Source organism: Zootoca vivipara, chromosome 7 (genome assembly GCF_963506605.1).
Source record: "Zootoca vivipara chromosome 7, rZooViv1.1, whole genome shotgun sequence".
NCBI lineage: Eukaryota > Metazoa > Chordata > Lepidosauria > Squamata > Lacertidae > Zootoca > Zootoca vivipara.
The window spans coordinates 75,288,532-75,309,636 of record NC_083282.1 but is presented as its reverse complement, the minus strand read 5'-3'; the positions used below and the strand labels follow the sequence as shown (position 1 = coordinate 75,309,636).

The 21,105-nt window shown below is 43.9% G+C and overlaps 2 protein-coding genes across 5 annotated transcripts in view; both read right to left on the bottom strand.

Annotated features, from left to right (window-relative positions):
• JPH2 (junctophilin 2) overlaps positions 1-2,854 on the bottom strand; it is a 62,475-nt gene extending 59,621 nt beyond the window's left edge. For 2 of the 4 annotated variants that reach the window (XR_009557951.1, XM_035121609.2), the window contains exon 1: positions 1,656-2,850. Coding sequence is in view for 3 of the 4 variants with exons in the window: in XM_035121609.2 (XP_034977500.1) it covers positions 1,656-2,034 (379 nt within the window). In the remaining variant the exon portion in view is untranslated. Of the gene's footprint in view, positions 1-1,655 lie in introns of all 4 variants that reach the window. The other 2 variants (XM_060277281.1, XM_035121608.2) reach the window with 2 other exon arrangements.
• Positions 2,855-3,370: 516 nt separating this feature from the next.
• Positions 3,371-21,001, bottom strand: LOC118088239 (oxidative stress-responsive serine-rich protein 1). Its single transcript, XM_035121610.2, has 4 exons — positions 20,844-21,001; positions 12,224-12,320; positions 10,586-10,696; positions 3,371-9,772 (listed from the first exon to the last, which is right to left on the bottom strand). Exons 2-4 carry the CDS (start codon positions 12,283-12,285, stop codon positions 9,094-9,096), a joined length of 852 nt encoding a protein of 283 aa, XP_034977501.1. The 5' UTR covers positions 12,286-12,320; positions 20,844-21,001; the 3' UTR covers positions 3,371-9,093.
• Between the last annotated feature and the right edge of the window lie 104 nt (positions 21,002-21,105).

Here is a 21,105-nt window from a genome sequence, read left to right as displayed (position 1 = left end):
TCACAATCCATCACTACGTCAGGCATTTTGCTTGCCCACAACATAGGAGAGCTAGGCATGCCCACCACAGCATATGGTATATCTAATACAATGCATACAACATAGATTCACATACGTGAAATCAAACAGGACCTAAGATTTCAGATGAACTTGCCCGGGGGGGGGGGGGGGACGGGACGGGACGATGACACATTACCAATAACAGCAACTTATCACCTGCTGTTGAACATTTTCTCCCTATTTGCCATCAATTGCTGAGCATTTGTTCAACAAGGGCTCTCCCCCCCCCCCCATACAGCTGCTCCCTCCCTCCCTGCTTGCCCTGAAAAAATGAGCTTGCTAAACAGAAAGGACAAATTGGGCTGAACAAAGATCTTGAGTCATTACAACAGTCGATAAATCCCCATCGGATTATGTATTAAAAGTACTAATAGTTGTCTAATTAGGCCACAGTCTGCTTTAGAATGGCCAAACTTATCTCCATTAGTCTCAGATTTATCTATTTCTTATCAGGAACCATCATGTTAAGGAAGGTATTTAAGCTCTTTTAAGTTTGCACCAGCTTTTCCTAAACTGAACTACAGTAGTGTTCTGAAAACCGATTTCTGAGCCACCTATACCAGGCATGTCCAACAGGTGTGGTGCCAACAACTGTGGCTCCCCTAAAAAAAGCTCAACAACCCGAACCCCCCCAAAATGGGCCTTCCTCTTTCCTAAAAAAAGCTCAACAACTTTGACCTGAACCCCCCAAATTTCAGTCTCTTGGGTGTTGGCCACCCCTGCCCTATACAATGTCTCAAAGAGGAATGTCCCTAGTCCAGTGTAAACTCTGTGTCTGGTTATAAGTGCACAGACATGTACTTTTGCTGCCGGCCTTTCCATAGGCATCTGGTTGGCCACTAGGAGAACAGGTTACTGGACTAGGTAGGCCACTGGCCTGGTCCAGCAGACTATTCTTACAAACAACATATAGACAGTCATCAGGTTTGGAATCCACTAAGTTGCCTTTTCGGTTTCTGTCTGCTTTTGTGCAAGCAGTACGCTACTTCTATCTCAACAGCGCCTTCTACCTCCTCTGCCATGGGCAGAAGCTGCTGGCCACTTCTGGATGCATTGGTGTTGCACACTAGATGGTCAACCAAGCGGCAAGATCTGGCGCATGCTGTGGAATGACCACACATCCAGTGAACAACTGGCTGGCACACAACTCGCACTGCAGAAGAATCCAAGCAATGGTCCCATTGTGACGTCAACCTCTGAGCACTAAGGCTGGGGATGGGCTATTTTTGACCTGAAGCCTTTTTTCTTTTCTTTTTTAAGCACGTAGATAGCATGGTTCATTCAGCAACTACATTAGCAGAACGGCAAGCGCGCCCACTAATGTCTATGCACCTAGGAGCCCATGTGCACAAACAGGCATGCTGGGCTGAGATTTTATATAAAGCGTGCATGGCTGGAAAGATGAGGACAGGACCTTAAAGTCACCTGTCCAGCATCAGTTGAGGGATCAGAACTGATTTCTTTGCCCGCTGAATGAGTCACAGCCATTAGCTCACATATCACATTCCCGGGTTCCCAGGACCCTGCCCTGCCTTCCACCCTGCAGCCCAGAGAGCTAGCCCACTGGCTAGCTACTTCCTTCCGCCCAGGCTTACCTCCATCAGCATAGGTCTCGGTGCCATAACCGTCCTGCAGCCCATTATTCCAGGTGCCTTCGTATTTTGCCCCGCTGCTGACGTTCTGCCTGACCCCATACCTTCCTTTGAAGCCATGTGTCCATTCGCCTTTGTAAAGCCACCGCCCTTTGGTCTCGATCCCTAAGCCATGCCTCTTGCCTTGAGACCAGTAGCCCTCGTAGGTGTTGCCGCTGGGCCAGGTGTAGACTCCCACCACTTCGAAGCCGTAGTTCCAGGAGCCTGAGTATTCGCCCTGGCCCTTGGGCCCGGTGCAGATGCCGTGCCCGTGGGCTTTGCCCCCTTCCCAGCCCCCGCAGTAGGCCCCTCCATCGTCAAAGTCAAACCTGCCACCGCTCATGCTGTCAAGCCAGGGGTCTGTGCTCTTCTCTGGCTCGTTCCCTCCTTTCTATTTGGCCAGATTCACTTCTCCATTAGTGGAAGCAGCAGGTGGTGCTGCATAGCCAAGCTATGCTCGGGGGCTGCCTTCGGGGTCAGGCGTGGCGTCCTCGCCCAGGAAGGGGCAACTAGGGAAGAAGCTGCGAGGAGGTGGCAAGCAAGCTATTCCTAGGCTCAGAAAAGCTGCACGAACCTCGGGGACCCCGAACCCTCCGGCTTGGCAACGCTAGCCTGTCAGGTGTGGAGGCATGGAAGGAAAACTCTACCAAGTGGCCTTGGAGGGCAGCAGGCAGTAGAGGAGGCGAAACTCCTGCTCAGCTGCAAGGCGCGGGCCTCCCCATCCTGCGCGCTCGCTTCAAGCGACCTGATGGGCAAGAGGCAAGCCTTTGCAAGACCTTAGCTGCAAGGTAACTTTTCTCTGCTACACCATCCTCACAGCCTCTTCTAAACGCCGGCAGCATCCGGCCCCTTTAAGAGCCAAGAAGGGTGAGGATCCTTGCTGAACCTTCCCCGGCCGCCGCCGTCGCGACCCCCTCCCCTATGGCGCGCTTTGCGCCCTTGCCTCTTCCGCCCTCCCGGGGCTCTTGCGGGCCCCCGCGGCTAGTTGCGCGGGCGGTGCCAGGCTCTTCTTCAGAGCCCCATTGGACAGGCGAGTCTCCCCGGCTCTCCTCCCGCAGCCTCCTTCCTTCTACCCTCCTCCGGTAAGAAAGGTCACAGCTGCCCTAACAAGGCCATCGGATCCCTGGAGCTGCTCCGAAAATAAACCCACGTAGCCCTGCCCACTTTGCAGGACCCTTTTATGGAGGACAGAGACACCCACCGCCGCCACCCCCTTTCCACCCCTTTCGGGCTGGGATGAAAACGAGAGAGAGAGAGAGACGGAGCAAGTGTCCTATTTAAAAATAGCACCCTGGGAAAAGGAGGGAGACGCGGGCTCTGCCAGGTCGTTTGCTCCGCACTTTGCAAACGGGCATGGGAGGAACTTCTGCTAGTTACGGAGCAAGGAAAAGGAAAGGGAGTGAGCGGGCGAGAATGAATGGGGAGACCATGAATGAAGGTGCCTACAGATGCAGTGCATGTTAGGCCCACCCTTTTCTGCAGCTAATTAGGGGGCGCTATTAATGTGGTGTCTATATCAGCCACCCAATAACGCAGGTTTCTCAATTTAAATTGGTAAAATATAACATTAAGGCTACTATAACACTTTTTAAAAAACACCCTCCTGTCTGGTAGGCTGCACACATATTCGCGGCCCTTGCCAGGCAGTTAAGCTTGCTGTATCGAGTGAGCCAGGCCTTGTCACAGCTTGTGAGAGCTTTCAAAATCATCATCATCATCATTATTATTATTATTATTAACTTGCTTCCGAATACCAATTAGTGGACCAGCATAATTACTTGCCACACAGGCCCTGGTTTCTTTAGAATCCCAGCGTTAGAGATTATTATTTGCAGAGTTGTCCATTAAAAGAATTGCATGTGAAATGTTTTGTAAACCAATGGCCTATCATTGTCAGGTTTTGTTGCTGGGGGAAGTCTCTCCTCCCAGTGAGGCCGGCCTTCCTTCCTTCCTTCCTTCCTTGTTGACCTTCTTTGTATTATAGAAAGCATGTCAAGGTATAGTTTTAAAGTGTTTATTATTAAACAGATGGGCTTGGTGTGTGTGTGCATGTTGCACTTGTGACAACATGCTCATGTAGTTTTCTACTCCAACGTTGTGGCGCAGTTTTTACATTGGGGACCCCAGTTTGGAAAACACTGATCTACCACAATACAAACGGGGTTCCCAATGTGTTCACAGGCAGCATAGCCACCGCATATGTAGCATTTGGCACCTGCCCCTCCCATTTTGTATTTTCATCGTCGTTGTGCAGGTTGCCTACTTTTTGTTTTGGGGTGTGGGGGTTTTATCCATTTTAGGGGGCTCTGATAGCATTTCCTGTTTTCCTCCAGTGAAGTGGTTATTTTGTGATGCCCACGAGTTTAATTTCCACAAGTGCCTCTAGGGCTAAAAATGTTGGGGAGCTCTGCTCTGCAGTGTTGTAAGACGGGAGTCTTTGCCAGCCTTACCTGAAGATTCCCCATTTTGAAGGCTGAGGTCTTTTGTGCGTAAAATAGGGGCTTACACTTGAGCTACAAATTTACCTTATTTCAATGAAGTGCATAGTGAAATGACAAACTCTTCCTTTATTTTAACAGAACTAAACTATTGCAAACTATTTAGGCTGTCTTGAGTTTTATTATTCAGGTGCAAATATTAATTTGGTACTCCCAAATAATTACTGGTACCTGCACATACACTGAGGCTACAATCCTAATCCCATTTACCTTGGAGCAGGTCTCACTGAATTCAGGAGGACTTACCTTGGAGTATTTGTGGTTCGAGTTGCACAACTAACCAGCAAGTGCTTGTGATAAAAATCCAAGAACACAGGTAGCAGATGCTGAAAATATCATTCCTCACTTTCCTGTAGAGGAAAGGCAGTGATTTCTTGACAGCAGCCCATTCTTACATCACATGAAACCATGGTTTATTCAAATAATGCTTTATTGAACAAGCCATGCTCAAAGCCAAAGGACATTCTATATTCAATGTAATTCTGGTTCATACTCTGCCCTCATTTCCCACCCTCAGCTGTCCTTTGTGGTGCCAAATTGCTATCATTGCCTCACCTGCAAGAGAGGGTGTGCAAGATTCTCAGTGATCTTCCTCAGCACCTGTCATGGAACAGCAGCTATCTTCATCCCTTCACCCAAGAAAGAAGCACCCATACGATTTTGCAGCTTGTAGGTGTTTTAACATTTTTATTCTATTCCCCTAGTCTGCAACCATACCCCGCCACCAACTGACAATAGGCTGTTAATGCGAATGTTATGCTTTACATTTAGTGAGCATTATCTATGCTGACGTCACCTGTGTCTCTGCTGGCAGGGAGTTGGAAACGCTGTTTCAGTAATGAATGTTTTAATAGTTTAAAGCATGTTAATTGTAATGACTGTCAGGAATGGAACTTAATTTTGGAACCCTCCCACCCCTTACTTAACACCTGCTCAAATTTAAGGGAGGAACGTTCTTAAAAATCATTCATTTTTCCAGGATCCTGTTACCAGGCAGAGTTAGCAGCAACATCAGCTTTGGGGGAAAGATTAGAAAGAGGAGCCGAGTGCTGAGAGCAGGTTCATTTTTCATCATTCTTGTCTAATGTCACTGTTGCATGGCTAGCAATTTGGGAGCAAAAACTTTAACCATAGTAAATGAGGTACCCACACAAAGTCATCGTTCAGGTTAGTAAACCAATAACATGATCGAGCCATAGTTAAACAAACCATAGTTAAGGCACTGTACTGGGCTCTGATGCAATCCTAAGACATGGCTTGTTAACTAAGTTTTATTTAAACCATGGTTAATAGGAATGTGTGAACTTCAATTTTAACAAATTACAAAGATCTGGATTAAGAAATTTAAGTTCTTTGCCTGCATTTATATTGGTAGTAACTTCAGTATAATGTATGTAGCTTTGGGTTTCTTTTTTGCTTTACAATCACAGGTTGAACTTCCTGTTGCCAGTGAGTGCATTCAGTATTCCAAGGACCACATCATCGTGCCTTTTTTCAGCTGGAACTGAGTTCTGGCACCTCTTTTAGTGTGTTATGGCACCTCTGTAATGTTGCGGTGCCATTTCTTGTCACAGTGCTTTGTGTTGGAGACAGTGTGCTTTGGCTGGTTGCTCCCCCCCCCCTAAAAAAAGCTCAGGTTTGGGGGGCCTCTCCTGGTCCCAACAAATACATCAGGTTGGGATCTGGGAAAACACCTTTTTCAGTAGCTGCACCCACAGGCTCTAGAACAACCTCCAAAGGAAAGCTTGCCTTGCCTCTCATTAATGGATTTTCACTACACACAATAATACTTTTGCTTTTAAAGAGAGCTTTTGAGTCTTAAATTATTTTAAAATTCTGTTGCAAATGTTATGGTTCTAAAGGGTGCTTTAATGTTGTTTTTTTGCTGTTTTTTGCTTTGTATGCTCAACTTTTCTAGTTACTATATATTTTACTTAAGGGACCCTGGTGGCGCTGTGGGTTAAACCACTGAGCCTAGGGCTTGCTGATCAGAAGGTAAGCGGTGCGAATCCCTGTGACGCGGTGAGCTCCCGTTGCTTGGTCCCCGCTCCTGCCAACCTAGCAGTTCGAAAGCACGTCAAAATGCAAGTAGATAAATAGGAACCGCTACAGCGGGAAGGTAAACGGCGTTTCCGTGTGCTGCTCTGGTTCGCCAGAAGTGGCTTTGTCATGCTGGCCACATGACCTGGAAGCTATACGCCAGCTCCCTTGGCCAATAATGCGAGGTGAGCGCGCAACCCCAGAGTCGGTCACGACAACCTAATGGTCAGGGGTCCCTTTACCTTTGCATATTTTACTTATTACCCACCTTGAAGCTTTGAGGAAAGACACAATAGAAACATTCTATTAAATTCTTTTAAAAGCCAGAAAATGGCATTCGCCATCAACACTTCAACTATTCATGAATATGTGCCTTGCTAATAAGCGGGACGCTCCAAGTCTCATTTCAATTAAGTGCTATTAGACACAGGCAATTTAAGGCTGCTGCAGGAGAAAGGAAAGGGACACTCGAGTGCTGCTGCCTGCCCCATCCCCAAAGTCTCTCATCAACTCCATCTATATCCTACTCCCTTGTGCTTATTTTCTTCCCATGTGAAAGGTATTAGTACCATGAAAACACAGCTTAATTATTACTGCTAAATAAATCCACTGGCTATAAGTAGCACTTCCATATGCACTTAAGAGGGAAGCACTGCGCTCTCGCTCTCTCAAAACAGTCTCTATTCCAAGAAAGAACTGAAGTGGATGAGAAGGGGGGGGGGAGATCAGGGGCAAGCACAGCAAACTCAGCTAAGCTTTCAGCTCCGAGTCCTTCAGCCACACCTGTCTCTTATTATGCAGAAGATCAACACTGAAAGGCAAAATGTATGCTATTTCCTGAGCACATTACAGGGAACAGGTGCTCCTACAGAAACAAAGACAAATACAGAGCTAATCTGTGTAACTTCTGACACATTATGCAGCGATTACAATTGTTAAGTGCCAGAAATTTCCAAATTAACCCAGTGCCCAGGTTTTGTGCTTTAATATTCACACAAGCACACACATCTTATTAAAAAAAACTTTAGCACTGTGCAATAGAAATGATGCATACCAATTTACATACATACAAAATGGAGCATGCCCTAAACATTTTATAAATCACCATGCTTGGAAATATGTCACAATAATCCACAATTCTCACAGCCTCAGTAAAGTGAACAACATTCATCTGGCAGAGTTATTTTAAAGACATCTCTTTTTAAGCACAAAATCTTTGGATTTTGTGTCTAGTGAATGGTCTTGATTGTTATTTCTGCAAGTTCTCAGTACAAGCTGTAGAAGAACCAAACACCATTCACATAGCAGGAAAAGCTACAAGCTTCCTCTGACCGTAAAGGGAATGCAAAACACTGGCTAAATTTAAGGTACACAAGCAGAAGCACATCTCAGAGCAGCTTATTGCTTCCCTGGCAGAGTAGGCTGCCTCCATAGTGCAGGGAGGTTAGTTGGCAAGGGACAAGATGTCTCAGAGCATATGCTAAAAATATATCATGAAATCTTTGTTCATTGCCACCCAAGGTGCAAGAAACTCTGTATATTGCCGACATGGCTTTTAGCTTTGCATACTTGTTTGGTTGTAAACTGCTTTCACACATTGCAAATGGCAAGAAAGCCAAACCAAAGGAACTCGCAAATAATAATAAAATGGCAAAAGCCTTCAATCCTAGTTCATACTGCCTGAAGGCAGTTTTCTTAGTCCGAGTCTGTCATTCCTGCTTTTTAAGAGAAACCAACTTGCATCTTATTTACATAATTACATCATTGGTCCCCTGCACCAACTCATAAGAACTCAACCTTTTAAACATAGTTCTGTGTTGTTGTTTTTAAAAAATACCCAGGGGCTGACCACCTTGATGCCAAGTAGGATGGTTTATGAAGTGGAGTTCCTTAACAGAACTTAGTTGATGTGCAAGTGCAGCACAGGCTGCATCAAATCAAAGTTACGAAACAAGGCTGACATCTAGCGGCCAAATATAAATTACTTCATATTTTAATCTTTATCCACAGATTAATAGGTAAATTACATTTTGATTGTTCACCCTGCTGAATTCAATCTCCTATAAAACAAGCTGGCTAAAAGCCTTCATGCTGTAAATAAAGCAATGCTCAGTAAGAAAATAAAATGCAATTCGCTTCTCACTGAAACGGGAAATGTTTACCTCAAGACACCGCCAGAGTTAGCTGATAAGTACTATGTTTCACAAATAGTAAGATTTCTGGGAAAGAGCCAAATACTAGGAATATAGGCAGAAGAAAATAAATTATCGTTTTCAAGTACTGTGTCCTTCCACAGCTTACAGTATCTGTGGGATGTACACCAGAAAGTACAGCAAGATGTTGTATTTCACCCCAAATGTAAATTATACTGGTTTTCCCATGGAGTGATTTTGCTACTCTAGATTCTGAATGTTCTTAGCCAGTTAATCCAAACTACCCCGTTAACTGATCTTATGCCCTGTACAAGACAGTATAATCCCCTGGTCTTGCCATTCACCTTTGTAGTCGTTTTGGAATTATGGTTACCATTAAATTAGCTGAGGTCGGCACCCCCCTTCCCTTCCCCAGTGCTTAGTGAAGACCTTTTTATTTCAGCCGGCATTTTAATTTTTCTTATTAGTTTTAACTGATCTTTATTGTATCTTTTTATTCTTACTGTACAATGTTGAGATATGAAGGTGTTTAGCAGTATATCAATTGCTGAAATAAATAAACAGTAGTAATAAATTAATGAGTATGAAAAAATAAAAGATTGGCTGTGATGCAAAGTGTCTTTATTACAAGCACAGAGAGCAACTGCTTCTGAGATGGAGTGTGACCAAGGGCAGATACCAAAACCCTTTGTTCAGTAGAGCCCACTGTTGTCAGGTGTACATCATTTCTGCCATGTGGGACATTTTCTTAGGGATATACAGGAAATACTCCATGTACCCTGAAAGATCTTCAATAGTCACATCATCCACATGAGCCCTGGCTTGCTCAGAGCAAGACCTGAGAGAGCTGGAGGGAGTTCTTGATGGCAAAGGTTGGGAACTGTCTTGCACATGTGGTGGTCTTTTAGGTGCAGACTGGGGAGAATTTTGTGGGCCAGAAAACATGTACACTTTCATGTCCTGCCATCGCTTACACTGGCAGGCCCTGTCTACACACGCACAGAGTTTCCCTTTATTTTGCTCAGACACAGATTGGAAATCAGAAAGATCTGTGGCCTTTAGAACTGCTGAAGTAGGAAAAACACCACTTTCAAGTTTGTTCTTAGGCATTTCAACCATGGATGCCACAGAATGCTGAGCACCCTTTTGTTTCTCGCCAACACCATTGAGGGAGTGACTGGCCTGTTCATTCTTAGAGAACTCCTTTGGGGTTGACACATCCGGGTCACTGCTGCTTTCAGAAGTGTCAGCTGGGTTCTTGTGCACCGGCTGGTTACAAGGCAGCATTTTCGTGGTATAATGGATAAACTTAGGAGGGTGGAGTACTGGAGACTTAGACCGCCGCCGACGCTGTGTTCTCACTGTTCCTCTCAAAGGTTTCCTCAAACACCTAGAAGGTGAAAATGCAAAAGTTAATACGGCATAAATGATCATCCAGCTCTGTCTAGTCACTCTATGCTGCAATCCCATTGAGGCAGTAATGTGTTGTGTAAGTAGCAGTGCCCTGGTTTGGAAGATGACACTACCCTGATAACAGCAACTTTTCTGCCAATGGACATGTAAAAACCAGTTACCAGTATCTGTTTTAGAATTACGGAAAGGGCTAGAGATTATCTGAATAATAAGACATTTGACAGTTTGCCCTGCTCTCCTTCTGGGGAACAGGAACATGCCTCAGCTGCAGTGGTCAAGTGTACTACTACTTGGTGAAACCTCTTTCACATCTCTTCTTTGCTCCCAAGTCATCTTCAAGCTCCAGCCTATTGATATTTATACAGGTGAAACTCAGAAAATTAGAATATCGTCAAAAAGTGCATTTATTTCAGTAATGCAAGTTGTATTTTTTTTTAATTTTTACAAATGCTTTCTTTTGGAAATTCCACAATAATAAAACAAATAGTTACAATAATACAAAAATAAACATTGCTATTACATTTCATTAATTACATTCCATGTATAATTGACCCGCCAAACAACAAATAATTACAATTACAACAAATGAAGGCTTGGCATATCTTGCTTTGCATGTCATGCATCTATCTCATACATTTTAAGTTGCCTTACTGAAATTAATGCACTTTTCGACGATATTCTAATTTTCCAAGTTTCACCTGTAAGCAGCTCCAGGAGGCCATGTTCAGCAGAACACTTTAGCATTTCAACGTTTGACATAGTTCCATTAATCAGAACCAATTCATCTTACCAATGCCAGCTCTCTTTAGATGCACACAGAGACTTCACCTTGGTTTCATCTGTAGTTTTTACAAGTGCTCTTGGAGGCACCCCCTCATTTACAGGAAGAGAAGCAGTGGATCTAAAACCAGAAAAAATACAGGCTGTCATAAATTTGTAAGATTGTTCTATTTCCCTCAATAGAGCTTAATTTCTGTTAAAGTTCTGACCTTGTCTTCCATTGCTCCTTGGCTAACTTGAGGGCATTCCAATACCCACACTAAATCATCAATATATTACCCACACTTGGCTCCTTTTTGTATTTTGGCCAGCATGCTAGTTTGGACAAGAACAACCTGACCAACAGTGCAAAGTCAGGATGCAAGGGGAAGCAGTCCCGTAATATAAGGTGCCCTACAGATGTTGTTCAGTCACAACTCCCATCATCCCTGACCACCAGCCTTGCTGGCTGGGGCTGATGGAATTCCAACAGCATCTGGAGGACACCACATTATCTACCCCTGCCATAACATTTGAGTTAAATTCCCCCAATCGTGTGGTCCAGAAGGGGTCATTCCCTGAATACGCAGAAGGAGCAGTCAAGTGTGACTAGATAGCCATACCCCGAGAAAGCATGGTGCCAACCTGCATACCCCATTACACTTTCCTGCAGCTGCACTTAAAAGGCAAAAACTGCTGGCCTAACCAAGTAAACCTTTCTAAGCTTCCGAGGGATTTACCCAATCACTGTACTCAAAGGAAGCAAAAGAGATCATAGAGCAGAAGGGTAATTATTTAACCAATGAAAAGTTTTTGGTGGTATTAAAAAACTGCAGTTCTAAGCTCTATCATAAAATCCATCAAGACTCTATGTCTCATTCACAAAGACTCTTCAGTACTCCCTATTTCACTATGCTTTGTCATGCTTCATCAGTAATTTCATGGTTCACCCCAACTGACCTCATCATATTCCATTTCTACAAATCATCCAAACACCATGGAAAAGCTAGGGATGGACAATAGTTTTATCACATAGTTGTAAAACCTAAACTAGGTCAATTAAGTTCAAACTGTCTCATGAAGGCCACTAATCTCCAACGAGAAGTGTATTACAAACTAAAATTGGTGATATTGCTACTGTTTCCAGTTGATGTGTATCCAGTAAATGGGGCTGCCCTGTATGCTCCCTATGCCACTTGTGATTGTAAGTCGCTTTGAGTCATTTTTAGGAGTAAAGCAGCTAATGATAATACTCAGCTATATTCACACATAACGCTAAGCCATGGTTTGTTTTAACAAACCACAAATCAACTCTCAGAAGAACAAACAGGCTACAGCTTGTTACTTGAGAGCTTGGCTTGTTGTCCAGCAGTTTTTTGTCCTGTGCTCTGCAGCTTAATGAGTGTCTGGGGAAGGATGGGCAAACCATGGTTAAACAAGGCTATTGGGCTTGGACATAAACTAAACTACAGTTAAAAACAAGATTACGCTTTGGCTCATTAAACCATGGCTTGGTGTTATGTGCTAACTAGACCGATATCAAACTTCACTCAAAAACCATGGGAGCAAGAATTTTAAAAAAACAAAAAACTTCAATCACAAAGCCATTTCATTTTCCACATTGTGCAGCCAAGTTTCATTCTTAATACTTAAAATTACATTAACTTACCCTTCTGAGTCTACTCTTAGCTTTTTGAAAGCTGCCTGGAGATTCTCTTCTATCTCCAACATTGTTAGAGAATGACCCACTGCTTCCTCTCTACAAGCTAAAGAAAAGAAGAAAAATAAGCATGTGAGAATAAAATGGAGGCAACTAATGTTGTACAGAAATTCATACCAGATTTGACTAGTGAAAGTGATCCCGGCTCCATGGTATCATCAGGAAATGCAACAAGACTTATAAATAGCAATTTAATAGTGTCTTCACACAAAGCACTCAAATCCTGTTGGAGAAGTCACAAGTTGTCAGAAGGCTTATGCACCAATCTACTACACTGGCCAACAGCTTTAAGTTCTGGTTGCTGTGCAAGAGCGGACCAAACTTCTCCAGGAAAAAAATGACATCTCAAAGGATCACTTCATACATTGCTTGTAAGGCTGCTTCACCATTCCTACAGGAAAGGCAATTATGTGTAGGAATTAGCATGTTATGCATATATAGGCCATATGATACAATAATCCTACAAATGTTTAACTTGCTAATTCCTATCCAGGTATGGGATAGGAGTTAACACATAGAATGTTCAGTTGTGTGGACACTTCTGTAGCTGGTGGGGGGCGGGGCATAATACAGAAAAGAGCCTTGAGACTCCAGTCCAGGCATAGGCAAACTTGGCCCTCCAGATGTTTTGGGACTACAACTCCCATCATCCCTAGCTAACAGGACTAGTGGTCAGGGATGATGTGAGTTGTAGTCCCAAAACATCTGGAGGGCTGAGTTTGCCTATGCCTGTTCTAGTCCTGTGTACATTTATTAAGGAGTCCCACTGAATTCAGAGCTTTCCTGGCAAGCCTGTGGAGGCGGAGCTGCTTTGCAGTCAGTTTGGCTTGTGATCTCCATCTGACTGAAGCCCAGAGCAAGAGGCTGTTCTCCATTTTGTGGGAATCTCGAACACACATATGACTACATTGTTGGTATTCTTTGAACGCCTCCTGACAGAAAAGACCATCATTGTCCTTATCAGTTTTCCCAAGCACCATTTTGAGGAACAGTTTGTTTTTTTAAGGATAAGGTAGTTCAGAAAAACAAAGCTATACAAATACCGTATTATGAAGCAAAATTATTCATTTGGTGATCCTTTATCGAGAACTGAACATCTGTCACAGGTCCTGTGTGGTAGCGTTCATCCCCTTCTTTAAACAAAAATATAAACTAGAAAGTATGTTTCTTTCTTGCAGTGTTGATTACCATAAATATTCCAATCTTCTACTGAGTTTAGTGCTTATTTCTGAAGTTTTGCAGACTACATATGGTCAGATCTCCTACTGGCCCAATTCAAACCTAACAGTATAAGCCCATTTAAATACTACACAAATCTCAGGCTTAAATGTTTACCTCTCTTCGTTCAATGCATGCCAGGAAAAGGCAGGAAGCATACATTTCCTGGTTTAAAACTAACTGCAGTTTGCAATTTTATCAAAACAAGGAACTTCAGTTAATCAAACTATTGATTTATTGGAACAAGGTAGAATCAGCAACTAGAATGATCTTTGCTTACTTCAATAAACCATAGTTTAAAGCAGCCACAGATCAGCTTATCAGAGATTATGACAAACCACAGCTGGTTTTTTTAAACTCAGAAGTGGAAGCTTCAAATCTGTTCCTCACAGCTGCACCAGAGGGATCGGGTGTCAGGTCACAAGGAAGGGAAGCACCCAAACCTGAGACCTGCCTCACTCCTTCACAGTGCTGAACTATATTATGTTGCTATATCTAAATCAAACATTTTCTTAGGTTAGAAGCAACCATAGATTTGGATTGGGGCTTCAATGTTAGGGGTGGGATATATATTTTTTATTTTTTAAAAAAACCATTTCTTCTCTATCATTTCTCCCCAACTTAAATCACCCACACAACTCAACCCAACCCAACAAGTTACTATTAGCACCAAAAGGGAATAGACATCCAAGGCTCTCCCCAAAGGTGTTTTAGCACCACAGGACATCCTATCTTATATCAACCTGACGTTATCACTTCTTACAACAACCCAAGCTCTGTGTATGTTTACTGTGAAGCAAATCTCACTAAATCTGACGAGGCTTACTTCAAAATAAGCACACATAGATCTGTAGCCAGCATTGTTGGACTCTGGAAAAACCAAAGGAGGAGGGCTGTGTGTATACGTGAACAAATGTCACTGTTCACCAGATTTGGAGTATGTGGCCCAAATGTAGACCACTGCAGCTGAGGCATGTTCCTGTTCCCCAGAAGGAGGGTCAATCTATCTATCTAGAGAGTTCACAGCTGTTATGTTAAATGGTGTGTACGTTCCACCAGATGCCAATGCCAACTTAGCTATGAGGTCTCTGCAGAGCTTTATCAGCAGCCAGCAAAACAAGTATCCAAAAGCTGTGCATATCATTGCTGGGGATTTCAACCATGCTAAACTTAAGACTGTGCTCCCAATGTTCTATCAGTATGTTAAATGTGACTTATTGAAGATCTTAGTAAAGACCTTCACCATTTGATCTGCACAGCCCCTCAACACCCTTCCTGTGATACCATCAGGTCCAGCAGCCTTCCTCTGATTCACCATCCTCAATACCTGTCTCACATCATGTTCCTTTACAGTGAATGTGTGGCTGAAAATGTTTTTGTTGTTGTTGTTGTCGTTGTTTCTTGTTTTTGTTTTTATGGGATGGCATCCAATTTCATTGTAATTACACAATGACAATAAAGAAATCTAATCTAATTCCATTACCTTGTAGTGTTTGCACTGCTACGTTCATATTCCCTTCTAGTTTGTCAATATTTTCCAAACAACTGGTGCATATTGATACTACGCACTTTAGAAATACTATATTACTATACAGGTAGTAAAGACAATCCTGTTTACAGGAGAGATTCAAAGAAGACATGTATGTAAGACCTTCTTAAGCCAGTGAGTTTGATTAACTTTAAATCTCACAGAGGTGGTAAAACTTCTTAGACAGTAGGCTGAGACACACATGATGAAATGCTAACTCATACAGTCCAGTTGATATGGAAAACTAGATCTCAGAGAGTGGGTTCCTTAAGTCTGCCAGTGGAAAACATTAGTCATTTGATCCCTCATTTGCAGTGTACAGATCCAGAATATGGTTATTCTGTCAGTGACAACAAAACTTTAATTTCCAGTAAAAAAAATAACCAAAATATGACTAACTTAGAAAGGAAGAAGGAAGCAAGTGTCACTGAAACTCAGTGTCTTATATCGAGACCCTATGCATGATTACCTTTTATTATGAATAGCCATGCATAGGGCATGATCCAATGCAGCATGTGCAACAGGGCTTCTCCTTGCTCTCCTCTTCCCTGCAGGCCTCCAAACCTGCTCCACAGAGTTGGGAAACCTCTGGAGATTTTGGCAGCACACAGGGAGAGAAGAAAGCTAGCTTGTTGTGCAAGTGAATTTCCATTGCATTAGGTAGATATCATTGGATGTCTCCCATGGAAACTAAAAACAAGGTGGTATAAAGATAATCTACGGAACTGACCATAGATATTAGCAGTAATTGTTCCATGCAGAAGGCACACAAAAACTATTTTAAAAATTACTAAAATGAATATTAGGTTGACACACCTAAGCTACCTACAAATGCTCTAAAAAGAAAATGCTGGGGTGTTCAAAGTTTGCAGCCCTCACATTTGTTGAAAAACAAGATAAAGGCAACAAAAAGAAAGTGGCAGAAAAATGCTCACTTGGACAGAACTCCCTCCCTGCTCCACTCAGCTGATGTTTGTTTGCTCTGAAATGATTTCATTCAGACATGTGTCTTAGCTCCTTGCTTGACAGATGCCATTGTGACACATCTAGAAGGATGGAAGTGTGTCATAATGTATTTGATGCACGTATTAAGTGTTGACTCAGGCAACAAGGAGGACACAAAAGGAAGTGATGAACTACAAGACTGCTTTCTGAATTCCTAACTGCCACACAGATGGATTACAAAGGTACATAAAACAGCTTGTCTTTCGCAGAAAACTTAACTGAATACTGGATCCTCTGAAAGCCTGAGGCAAGCTCTCATTTTTTATTATTCACAATGAAGATATAAAAACAGAAGTGTATATACTTTGTGCAAATCATGGTTAGTAGCAGTAGTTATACTTTATGAAGTGTCTCAAATAGTAGGTACTGTACTGTTAAAATGAGAACAAATCCTGTGTATGGGGTTATAAGAAAAAATAATTATACGGTAGATGAAGGAAAAGGAGAGACAGAAATTAGAAGTTAAAAGTTAATAATATATCAACTTCCAGATAATTTAAACTAAACCCTCACACAATGGGCTGATCTGGCACCATGAGCAAGTTCTGGACTTTCACCCTAGCTGAACTGTGATTTAGTGACAACTATGGTTTGCTTCACGGGACGCGGGTGGCGCTGTGGTCTAAACCACTGAGCCTAGGGCTTGCTTATCAGAAGGTCGGCGGTTCGAATCCCCGTGTCGGGATGAGCTCCCGTTTTTCAGTCCCAGCTCCTGCCGACCTAGCAGTTCGAAAGCACATCAAAATGCAAGTAGATAAATAGGTACCGCTCCGGCGGGAAGGTAAACGGCATTTCCGTGCGCTGCTCTGGTTTGCCAGAAGCGGCTTTGTCATGCTGGCCACGTGACCCGGGAGCTGTCTGCAGACTAACGCCAGCTCCCTCGGCCTATAGAGCGAGATGAGCGCGCAACCCCAGAGTCGTCCGCAACTGGACCGAACTGTCAGGGGTACCTTTACCTTTATGGTTTGTTTCACCAGTAGTGTTAGAAACTGAAATATGAACACTAGGAGCCAAATGGCTCTTGAAACCTGGGTTACAGAAACAAAAACAGAATGGCTAGTCACCATTTTTACCCAATGCAGCATCACTCTCCATTTATTTTTTTCAAAACAGTTTTTAATTGGGCACCACAAACTAAACGGTGCTCAGCCTCAGCAATAGTGGCCAACCATAAGTATTTATAAATTCTGTTATGTTTGTATGCATGCATGTGTATGTGTGTGTGTGTCTTAGCCCAAAATGTTATGCTGCAGCTTCAGCAGGTACTACAGTCAGTTAAATATTTCTATTAGAGTTAGAATACTTTATTACGGTCAAAGACCAGCTCTTATAAAAATCCCTTTGGAAGAACAGTTCCAAGGAACATAACATATATGTGACACTTTTATACAACAATAAAATTGATATTTGTAAATGCAATGCGCATGGGAATACTTAAAACTTAAACCTTGAAACTTAAAAAGCTGTCGCAGAGAACTGGGCATAGATCGCTTGGGGAACTGTATTTTGGTACGTTCAGACGGGCTGGTTATTCTCAGAAGAAACTCTGTGTCTGCATATCTGGACACAGAATCTGGTGACCGTCCCAGTTATCTTCTGGTCTTTGCCTAGCAGGATCAGGTCAATATGTCTATTATATCAAAATTCTTGGAAGAACAGGCCTAACAGCACAATCCTAACCATTTCTACACAGACATAGATGCTACTGAATTCAAAAGGGCTTACACCCAGGCCAATGAGACTGGGATTGAGAACTAATTCATTATTTTTAAGCAGTACCTCTTCATTTGCAAGTAACATTTTTTGCTGAATTGCCTGTACAGCTGTTAGGCCTGGGCGATATAAACTTTTCAACATCGCAATGTATATTACCAGCTAAACATCACAATATACTGTGATACATCATTATGTTGAAAAGGAAGGAGCACATTCAACCCCAATCTTTGCTAACAATTGTTAGGTGTGTTCTGACAGTGGTTAGGGGAAGATCCCGTGTAAAAAGCCAGAGCCATGTTTTTGCATCAAGTTTGCACTAAAAAGTCTCAGATCTAAGAAAAGCATACAGGATCAGGCCAACAGCCCATCTAGTTCAGCATCCTGTTCACATAGTGACCAACCGGATACCTGTAGAAAACCCACAAACAGGACCTAAGCACAAGAGCACTCTCCAGCAACCGTAATTTTTACCATTCCATCTGTGAGGACAGATGGGATCTGAATCTGATAGTTGTTTGAGGGATATTGTCTGCAAAAATCATGTGAAATCAAAATTACCGGTATTCATTTTCTATTTGATAGATCTGACTTTTACCCAGACCCATAAAGTGTGGGAAATGTATATGGCTATAGCTGGACACACAGATTTAAAAAACCAGGGTGGGTGGGAGAAGATGTAGTTTCTAGCAAGTTAACATGTGGTCTGATACTTAAGAGAACCATGATGTAACTGCATATGATTTTTGCTGCAGAAAGGTTGATTTCCTAATCAAAGAAATGTTTGGTATTTTTTTTAAAAAATAGACACTTCCCACATTGTAACAAAAAACTCTGCTTATTCTAATTGCTTTTCTCTGCATTACCATTACCTGATACATTCAGCTATCTTTTTCCTAATGTTTTCAAAAACAGAAAGCCAAACAATCACACTCAGACCCAACAGACACAAGTTATCATGTTCTGGCTCACAGGCCAAACTGGGCCTAACAGGACCCCACAACGGCCAGGGTCATTTCAGCCCAGCCATGCCCACCTGCCCTAACAGGCATGGTCAGGTAAAACCTGGCTCAGCCTTAAAAGGTTTGCAGGCACCACCAGCCAGCTGACTGATAGTGCCCGAAAAGCCCTATGCAAAGCATTCTAAAAGATAGCCCTTTTGAAGGGTGTCAGCAATACTCCAAGAAGCCCTTATCAAGTTAGTGCTTTAAAGTAAGCTTTTAAAAGTTGCCTGCTATCAACTGATAGGTGGGGGGCTCCACCCACCTGTCAAATGTGGCCCACAGCAGGTGGAGATAACCATCTGGCTAGTTGGGCCAATTTCTGTAATAACAGAATGAAGACCAAGTGAAGCCCGACCTATAATTGAGACAAACCACTAAGAATATCCTAGACCAGGAATGTCCAACGCATTGATCTTGATCGATCAGGGCACCGCGGGATGAATGTTGGTTGATCACGGGGCTGTTTTGACACTGTGCGCACCCAGTCAGGAAAGCAGCCAGCAAGCTCCTCTCACAAGAGGAAATGTTTAGCCGCTACACACACCTGCCCTGTCAGGGAACCAGGCAATTGGGAAAGCAGCCAGCAAGCCCCTCTCACAAGAGGGGACATTCTGCCGCTGTGTGCACCTGCCCCCAAGGGGAAGCAGCCAGAGCCCACCCACTCACCCTGCACCCATCCCTGCCACCCACCCTGGTCCGATCCCTGTCCCCACAGGGAAAGCAGCCAGCGCCCACCTTGCACCCATCCCTGGACCAATTCCTAGGTGGTAGATCACTGCCAGTTGTTGTACTGGATGGTTATATTGGATCGTAGATCAAAGCCAACTTTAAGTTGGACATGCCAGTCCTAGACAAAGCATGTTAACACCTCCTGATCTTAGTTTCACAATTACTCTGAATGTTTATACTACACCAAGAACAAGGAGTAACTGTGCTAGCCTGTTACAGCCCCCAAACATTGAAGACCCTTGTGGCTCCTTAAGTAAGCATGAGATTTGGCCATAAAAGGCTATTTGTCAGATTAGATCTGTGGCAAACATTTAAAAAAATGTCACAGTGAGAATGTCAGTCATTAATAGCCAACAAAATTTTAAAGCAAGAAGCTGGTCCCACAGAAGATCTCAGTCCACTCAATCTGCCTGTCCCCATTCGCTGGTAGACCAACATAGCTAACAGAAGTACTCATGGAACTTCAAAGCAGTTTAGAAAAAAGATTTAATTTTTTTTTTAAAAAAAAATCACAACCATAATTTTGAAACGTCGAATTCTTCTTACAGATCCGGGTGCGGGTATCACGTGGCACCTGTAAACGTGCCCATTACTGCCAATACTTCCGTGTCTTTGGAGCACCTCAGTGTGCGCTGGAAGCTCAACAGTAAGCCTTTTAAAGTTCTGCGTTTTAAGGTGCGATGAAGGTTCTTGCTCTTAACGCGCTACTTAAAAAAAGGTAAAGGGCCCCTGACCATTAGGTCCAGTCGTCTCCGACTCTGGGGTTGCGGCGCTCATCTCGCTCTATAGGCCGAGGGAGCCAGCGTTTGTCCACAGACAGCTTCCGGGTCATGTGGCCAGCATGACAAAGCTGTTTCTGGCGAACCAGAGCAGCGCACGGAAACGCTGTTTACCTTCCCGCTGTAGCGGTCCCTATTTATCTACTTGCACTTTGATGTGCTTTTGAACTGCTAGGTGGGCAGGAGCTGGGACCGAGCAACGGGAGCTCACCCCGTTGCAGGGATTCGAACCGCCAACCTTCTGATCAGCAAGCCCTAGGCTCTGGTTTAACCCACAGCGCCACTACTTATGAGTGCTAAACGGCATATTAACATTCCCGAAACCGCAACCACGTAGGAAAAGCTTTGCCAGTGGAGCTTCTGCCTGCTCTTATCTGTAAGGAGCGGCGGCGGCGAAGCTAGACTAGCGAGGCAAGGCGGTCGAAGAGCCCCGGAGGCCTCGGGGCCACGGAAAAGTCGCCGCCGAGCACCTGGCGCAGTGACTCAGCAGAGAACAGCCGCCCTCGGCAGAAAGGACCCGGCGCCGCGGAACTTCGCTTTCCCTGAGGAGAGAAGGGAGGGAGGGGAAGGCGGCCGGAAAGGACCATACTTACTCGGCAGACAAGGAAACGCGGAGGCCCCACCACCACCGCTCCCCGCTGACCGAAACAGAACTTCGGACGTTTCGTTTCCCGCGCGGCGAGCGCTGCCGCTTTTCCTCAGTGCGCGATGCGTGAGTGACCCGGATACAAACGCGCCTTCCTTTAGGAACCAGTGAGGGCGCTAGAAAACAAACTCGGACCCAGCGGCAGCGTTGCGCATGCGCCGCGTCGCCGAGCGCATCCTCGGTTACACAAGCGAAGGCGCCGGAATGCG